Source organism: Coturnix japonica, chromosome W, assembly GCF_054131305.1.
Source record: "Coturnix japonica strain WE chromosome W, WE-NBRP24, whole genome shotgun sequence".
NCBI lineage: Eukaryota > Metazoa > Chordata > Aves > Galliformes > Phasianidae > Coturnix > Coturnix japonica.
Window position 1 is genome coordinate 2,873,878 of NC_140701.1, and position 8,371 is coordinate 2,882,248.

At 52.7% G+C, this 8,371-nt stretch overlaps 1 protein-coding gene across 1 annotated transcript; it reads right to left on the reverse strand.

Annotated features, from left to right (window-relative positions):
• Positions 1-1,152: 1,152 nt before the first annotated feature.
• LOC146754225 (uncharacterized) lies at positions 1,153-7,934 on the reverse strand. The gene is made up of 17 exons (XM_085527677.1): positions 7,816-7,934; positions 7,551-7,630; positions 7,220-7,345; positions 6,870-6,949; positions 6,490-6,601; positions 6,090-6,179; positions 5,745-5,849; positions 5,409-5,561; positions 5,100-5,251; positions 4,685-4,832; positions 4,382-4,519; positions 4,086-4,262; positions 3,674-3,829; positions 3,421-3,522; positions 3,201-3,303; positions 2,903-2,962; positions 1,153-2,636 (listed from the first exon to the last, which is right to left on the reverse strand). The coding sequence occupies exons 1-17, from the start codon at positions 7,916-7,918 to the stop codon at positions 2,488-2,490; spliced, it is 2,034 nt and encodes a 677-aa protein (XP_085383803.1). The 5' UTR covers positions 7,919-7,934; the 3' UTR covers positions 1,153-2,487.
• Between the last annotated feature and the right edge of the window lie 437 nt (positions 7,935-8,371).

The following is an 8,371-nucleotide window of genomic DNA, read 5'->3' on the forward strand; positions in this document are numbered from 1 at the left end:
AGATCATCCACTGCTGCCCCAGAGTCAATCCAAATCACCAAGCTGGACGCAAGACTTGGGGCCTGAATCCTCTTCTCAGAGAGTAACATAGCAACTGATGCTCCAAGCCTATGTCCCAAGGGGAAGTGGCAGTTCTGGGTGCCCTTCAGTACACACCCATAGGCACACAGAGCCACTTGGCACACACACTGCCAGATCCCCAGGCTGCCTTTCCAGGATAGCAGGACCTAGACCAGGTCCCTCAGCCTTCCTCCTTCCACACTTCCACATACCCTCGATCACAATTCCACATACCCTCTATTACACTTCCACATACCCTCAGTTACACTTTCTTATACCATCAGAACAGTTTGTCCCATTCAAACACCTTTAATACCATATAACGTTCCCTTAGCAATCCGTATTGTTCAGTTATAAACAAAAAGTTACTTTCTCTTTAACCCTTTTTCCTTTGTACATGATTCCACTATTTATACCCTCAATTAATGATTCATACTGCATGTGATGTTATGATGTGGAATATGGACAGCAACAGCACAAAACCATGACACAGTGTTACCGACCCAACAGGCTCCGACCTTAGAGCCGCTCAGGGCTTTGCTAGCAGATCTCAGCAAGGAGGCTCCCACCTCCGTCTTCGGCACTCCATGGGAAGATTGTCGGGGTCACTGAGCTGCAGCAATACAACAGGGCTGGCAAAAATGTTCTTGGTTGGTGTGAGAGAACCTGAGCTGGGGCTCATCCAAGGAGATTCAGCGATCACAGCTTCTAGTCCTGCACTTCACACATAGCTCCAGGCAACAGCAAATTAACTGTCCCTAAACACTGCAAAAAGAGGATGGATCCAATTGGATGGCCCCTGAGATAGACAAAACTCAACACCCAACACAAAACACAGTCCTCTCACCTGCTGGTCAGCAAACAACAGAGCACAACACACACCAGCATCCAGGACTCGTGCAAAAAAAGAAGAAAAAGAAATTGCTAGATGGTGTTTCTCAGAAACACAGAAGCACAAGCCAACTGGAAGATAGCTGCAATTATTCTTGAAAACAATGTCCTTTGTTATCTTGATGTGGCCAGTGTTGAGTGAAGCAAACAAAGTCAACCCGATTTTCTTACATTCAGATTAATCTGCAAGGCACAAAGTAATAAAGGTATGATTTTTATTAATAAACTGAGTGTTAGCAGCTGTCAGAAGAATGAATGTGTCACACACAGAGGTAAACTCCCACAGCAAAACTAGATGTAATATTTCCTATCTGTGTTTCATCCTCACAGGAAAAGCCTTTCTTCGCAAGATCTCCTGGAAGAGAGATGGTAAGAGACATGAAAACTGAAGGATCCGAGCACAGCTCTCCAGTAGCTCCCTCTGTACGTAGATGGTCGCAGAGACAAAAGGTCAAGTCCACTTTTGGAGGGAGCTTGGTGATGTTTACCACTAATGTTACACCACCTTCAGGTAAGTCTGCTCGCTTTCACATCCTTACAAAAGTGCATGAAATGGATCAGCATCCGCTTCTTTGGTTGACTGTTGCTTTTACTCTGAGGTCAAGTGATACAGGCTTTGCTGGTGATCTTCTCTACTCTATTGCTGTGGGTTTTTAAAATTACTATTTTTCCGCTTCAAAACATGCAACTTTGGCACTGTTTTCCCATTTCCAACAATGCAGTGAAATCCCGGTCTCATTTGGATGACAATAAGATGAACCACACTGCATTCTGAAGAGTACAAAACATGCTTGCTCTCTCCTTGGTTCTTGTGCACGGGGACACTAACACCAATTCAGTTCAAAGGAGAAATTTCCTCCAGTGACTCTTGTCCCCATGTCTTCCTTCATCTTCCATTATTTTGTTGTTGTGTTGCTGTTATTAGTAGTATTAGAAACAGTATTGTTGTTAATGAAGAGTCTAATGTCATCAAAGAAAGTTTGCAGAATCCTTTCTAATCCGGTTTTGAATTGCAAACTCAAAAGCAAAGATCTTGAATTCTGGATTCCTGGCTCTCCAAGACATAGGCAAAGAAAATGTGTTTCTTTGTCTTTTTCCACATGACACTTATGTCCAGGCACACAGCACTATAAGCAAGCAGGAGCTTTGCTGCCCAGCATTCCGGCTTTGCAAAAGCTAGAATAAACCACAACTTTTCTGCTTGCTTGTTTAAGTTCCAAGAACTCATATGAGGAGTTACAATTTAGTCAGTGTAATTATGATCAGTTCTGCATCTGTGTGCATACGTGCTGCTCTCTAGTGGTCATATTCTCCAGATCTTCCTTCCAAAGGCTTTCAATTGTGCTTTTCAATTTAATTAATTGCTAACTACAGACCCAGTTCTAACCAGCTTGGTTCCTGTTCTTTCTTCCAAGATGTCTGTGCTCCAAGGCTCCCGCTGTTGTTCAGGGGGTCTGTCTTGCGTGACAGGAACACATGTCCCAGCAACGTTGCTGTACAGGTGTCCTAGCAACGTTAATGAACAAGAATTATCCCTCAGAAGGCTATGCAGGACCAGCGGAAAAGTGCTGGGAGCCTTCTCCGTGCTGGTGCCGCCTTCTGCCTTTGGTGTCTCAGCTTCTGGATGGTCTCAGATGCCATAGAACAGACTGTCAGATGGGGGTCATCTTCCAAAGGCTGAAGGGCTGCAACAGAAGGAAACAGAGCAGAGATGGGACCCCCAGTCTACAGAGAGCCACCAGCTTCCACTCTGGGCCTTGCCAGCCCCACTCCTTGCTTTTCCTGGCCAGGAGGAGCACGGGAGACTGACGGGTCAGTGGAAGACACTGCTCAGGACTGCCATGAATGCTCCTCTGCCCCTGCAGCATTTCCTTGCAGCAGGGCAAAGCACAGCTGCATGCTGCCCAGCTCTGCCCCCAGCCCCAACACACACAGCACTGCCCTCACTCACCACTGCAGAGTTCATTCAGCATCTCCTCACTCTGCTCCCTGGCGTGCTTCCCAATCAGCCCTAGGGAAAGAGCTCTGTCAGACACCCACTCCCCAACATGCTGCCAGAAGCTCAGACCCCAACCCCGCCAGCCCAGCTGCTTCCCCTTCCATGCTGCAGGCAGGGACGGCACCTGAGGGGGGACCTGAGCAAGGCACCCACTGTGGCTACCGGCATGGGCAGGCTGTACCTGGGGGCTTCAGGGCTGTGCCTTCCTGCCAGGGCAGGGCCCAAAGAGGGACGCAGGGGTTGGGCTCACCAATGAATCTGACAGCCTCGCATCGCAAGGAGGCCTGAGAATCCTCCAGGTATGGCAGGCTCTGCTGCAGGTACCCTTCCACTCCCTTTCTGTCCTGCTGCAGCTGAAGAAGAGAACAAGAGCATGGGGCTTGCAGAGCAGCCACAGCTGCTGCTGCAACCCCTCCTCCAGCATCCCCTTTCCCCCAGCAAAAAGGTGGGGGCTGTGAGATTGTCCTCACCAAACACTTCATGATCCCCACTGTGTTCTTCTGCTGGGTCTGCTGCTTGAGCTCCTTCCACTTCAGGAACTTTGCACAGGACACAAGGGCTTCCCCAGATGCCTGCAGAACAACAGATGCAGGGACATGGCACCACACACACAGACACACATCCCAGTGTCTGAATGCTTGCTGAACTTGCTCTCAATTGCACATCACAGCTGAACTGTCAGCACACCACTGCCTGCACACTGCTCAGCTCTGAAATTCGTACCTGTGCTACGCTCAGGGTCTCGTCACTCATGTGAAAGAGCAGAGGGTGCAGGGCCCTGCGCACGATCTTCTTCATGCTTCCCTTCTGAGACCACAGCACAGCATCCATCACATCCATGAAGAGGCGGATGGAACCTTCTCGCACTTCAGATGATGCCTGAGGGAGAACAGGAGGACCTCAGACCTCAGCAGCACACTCTCACTGCCCATGGTGAGCATGAGTGTAGGCTGAGCCCCAGCACAGGGGCCTGACATCACCAAGAACAACCAAGCTGCACTAGCAGGGACACGGCCAGCAGTGCTACAGAGCCCACAGGACATGTCATTCCTGAGAGCCCAGAGAAGGAAAGAAAGGAGAAGACGCTCCTGTCAAGCACCCACCCGCAGAGCTCAGCCTCCCACAACAGACTTACGTGATTAAAAAGAGGCAGGATCTTCTCAGCCAGCTCCAGAGCAAACGGACTGGCATGCCTCTTCCCCAGATGGTGCATTGCATTCCTGAAAATATTCAGCACCTTCACAGTAATGGCTGTGTTGGCAAACAGCAGGTTCTCCATGACGCCTGGAAGCAGGGCCCGGATTTCAATTGCCTGTACAAAACACACAATTTCCTTTCCATCAGGAGGACAGATGCCAAGGCACAGTGTTGCCCATTGCCCCAGCGCCAGGCTGTCAACATGAGGCCTTTGTTTGACAAGGTCCTGCTCACCGTCTCAGGTCTATCAGACAGCAGCACGAGACGCCTGAGCACCAGCCAGAGCACTGGCAGGCTTTCCACATTCAGAAGCTTCTGGAGCAGTGCTGGCTTACACAGCTCCTTTACCAGCTCTTCAGTGGGAGGCATCGCCTGAAACCAACACAGCAGTGAGAGGCAGGCAGAGGCAGCAGGACATCCTGCACCCTGCAGCTCCTGGCTGCTCTGGCAGCTCAAGGCAGGGCACTAGGGAGACACAGCCCAGCCTGAGCTACCAGTGCTCTGTAGGAGAGCACGGTGCATTGTCCAGTAACTCACAGTCAAGCGAAGGAGGCCCAACTCCTCTGTGCTGATGCTCAATATCTCACACAGCTGTTGGTCCTGTAGAACACTGCTGAGCTCATCCCAGATCCGCTTGGATGCTTCCAGCAGGGTCAGCACACTCTTCAGTATGTCCAGGGTAGTGCTATAAACAGAGAGCAATGCTGCGTCAGCAGGGCTGCCTTAGCCACAGCACCATGGCTCAGGCAGGAGCCTGATGGGGGGCTCTGGGCTGCCATGGTTGGTATTGGCTGCTGCAGCCCTGAGCTGCCCACCAGCACTGGAAAGCACAGTGGGATGGAGGGCCTGCTCCTTGGGATGTCCTGCAGCTTTCCTTGGCTCTGGCAGCCAGACCATTTCTGAGCCCTGCTCTTCACATGGAACAAATGTGTGGGGCTGTCTGGGCTGATACCTGTCATTCTGTGGGAGGTCGGTCAACACACTCCTCAGCACATCCCTGGGAAACTGGACGGTCAGCATATCCAGCACTGAGAGCAGGATCTGCTGAACTGATGTGCTCTGGATCTTCAGGTTGGCGTGGATGAATCCCAGAATCTCTGGCACCTGTTGTGAGAACACAGGGAGACTGCTGCTGCCACTGGACTGCAGCCATTTGCCTCCCAGGCTGTGTTATTACTGCCCTTCCCACAGCTCATTGCTGCCTTCAAATGGCTTCAGTTCCCAAGAGCTGTGGCGGGCAGGGTTGCCTCACTCTGCTTACATCCATCAGCCAGGTGCCAGGGTTTCTCCGAAGCACATCCAGCATAGTCTCAGCCCACTTCTTCTCATCAAAACCATAGTCCCCAATGATCTTCTCCAGGATTACAAGGGCAATGTCTGTCCTCTGAGAAGGGGCAAGGTTTTTTCCAAGGGGCTGCAGTAAGAAGGAAAAAAGGAGGGAAGGCATGTTAAACAGAATGAGAGAATAGCATCTGGAGCAGGATGAGCACAGGCAAAAGGAAGGATAAAGACCCTCCCTTCATGTCAAAAGCATTCTGAGGGTTCACACCTGAGCCGCAGCTTTTCTCACAGGTACACAATTTTCATGTCTCCTTACCTGCTGCCAGAAACTGCTGGTCATGAAGCCACTAAGCTTCCAGATGCGCCCCAAAGCCCTCTCACACACAGCCTGTGTCTTGGAGATGCTGAAAGGCAGCAGCACCTGTGAGGAGAGGAGCTGCTGGTTAGCCTGGGAGCTGCTGATGCCCACTGCAGGTCTGCTGAGCTCCTAGCTGGAATCACAGCATCCATCCAGGCTTCCCCTGAGCTTAAGCCAAGCCCATCATGGGGCTACTGCCGCCAGGGTCCCTTGCTGGCTCCAACTACTGCCAGTGCCGTTTCCATGGAGTGGGATAAACTACTAGAAGGGAGCTGTGGGGGCAGAACTTCACAATAGACAGACCTCCAAGATTCCCTGCAGCCGACTCTTGACACTGGCAATGGGACAGACATCTAGCACAATCTGCAGCATGTCGTCCATAGCTTCCAGGGTCTGTAAAGAGAACAGTGGGTTGTGGAAGTCTTTCAGGGTTCCCTTTCATACCCAGTAGACTGCTGTGAACCCCTCTGGCTGCCAAGGAAGGATACCCACAGATCTGTGCACAGGGGCACCCTGCAAGGCTGCTGCACTCAGAGCAGGCTACAACACAGGGTGTTTGCCAAGCCCAAGGCAAGAGTGAGAGGGGTGAGGGCAAGCAAGGCTGCTACCTTGTCCCACAAACATCTTGATAGATCTCTGGACACAAGTAATGCAAGCGGCAGCCCAGAGGCATGGGGTCAACAGTAGATTGCCCAGTACATACCTGGTTGTAGAGGGAAATGTTCAAGGCCCTGGCTGGAGGAAGATAGAAGACGATGCTGCAGCACACCTTGAAGAGATGGAGTATTTCTTCCTCTGTAACTGCATTAACTGTGCTGCAATTAGAGAGACACTGATGCTAGGAGCGGTGCCTGGGTGCTGAGGCAGGGCTGGAACAGGTCCTCCCCTGGGCAAGGCTCCCTGAGAGGGATGGGGAGCCCTGCCAGGAGGTGCCTCCTCCCCTACGGGGCTGCTCTGGGTCAGAGGACAGTCCTGATGTCACCAGCTTTGGGGCGAGGGCCAAGACTTAGTGGGGAGCTGCATCAGGGCCACCAGGACGGTGCCTGGGGGATGTGCTGGCAAAAGCAGGGGCTGGGCAGGTACCTCAAGGCAGCAATGGTGTTCATGCAGCAGTATCTCAGGCCGGTGCTCAGCTGCTCCATGGGCTCCTCACGCAACAGAACCTGCAAAGCACAATCAGGATGGCACCTGGCAGCTGCCAGCACCCAGCAACAGCAAACCTGCCACCGGCCGCTAGGGCCTGAGTCGCCCCAGTGGCCCTTGACAAACACTGGCACACTGGTGCTGCTGTCCACCTCCACTGCTGAGCTCTCAGCAGCACCTGGAGTCCCATCTGGGGCACTTGGGTGTCTGTGCATCATTTCCCTGCCTCCCTCTCCCCCTGTCCTGTCCTTCTCACAGGGTGCAGCTACCTGGGTGCCATGTTCCCTCACCTCAATCTTCTTGCACTGATTTTTCAGCAAGCAGAAGATATCATGGCTCAGTGTGAGGCTCGTCTGTCCAGCCATGCTGCACAGTATACAAATGGAATTGAGGAACTGCAGCTTCTGCACCAGATCCTGGCAAGCACACAGAGACCGAGGAGTGTGAGTGGGGACAGCCATGGCCAGGGGGACCAGGCGTTGCGGGGTGTGGAGCAGCACAGGACAGCTGCAGGACAGCAGCAGCTCTGCCCGGCCATCAGCCCTCCTGCAGCCTGAAGGCAGAGCCAGAGGGACCGTCTGGAGATGCAGGTATAGCCACGATGGAGATGGCTGCTCTTACCATTTCCATGCTGATGGTGTTGGCTTGGATGAAGTCCACTGCCTCCTGTTCCACATCAGACAGAGGCAGCAATTCAGCATCTGAGCAAGGAGAGAGAGCAGTGCTATAGAGGGGCCAAAGGCAGGCGGGAGCAGAAGGAGCTCTGCCCTCTCCGGCCCTGGGCTCGCTCCCCTGGCACAGTCTGCCCGTGACAAGGGTTCCTGGTGTGGAGCAGGGGGCACTCGCTGCCCCAGCCCTGCCCACCCCGCTTTAGAACCTCACTCACCAGCATGCAGAGGCATCACCTCCGTAACTTGGTAGGGCTCCGCTGGAGATCTTCTGTCCTGGGGAGCCCCACTCTCCTCCCCGGCCATGCACGCGACGCCCATCACAGCAGCTGTGACGTGCTGGAACAGAACGGAAACACAATTCTGTTTTCTGTATTCACACAGCACAGTATGGGTACAATTCGTCAGAACTACCCTCGCATACCCTGCGGCAAAACCATGTGCGGGGACAAAACATGGCACGTACCTGGCAGTGAGATCACCTCAAGCTATCTGCAGCAGTTCCTTGTCGCTTTGCTCGGATGAAATGAGAGCAAAAGCTGCACCGAGGCAGTGGGCGGAGGGTGAGGAGAGGAGAGAGAAAGAGCAGGTCAGTGAGCAGGGCTAAGACATCCATGGAATAACACACACAGCACAACCGTCCCATCCACTTGCTGCAAGACATGCTGAGTCTCAGGCTACGTGATGCCTGTCCACCCAGCAACTTTACAGTGCTTCCACTACTGAGCAAAGACAATGGAAGAAGCACGGGACAGGTGCCAACTTTACTGATAC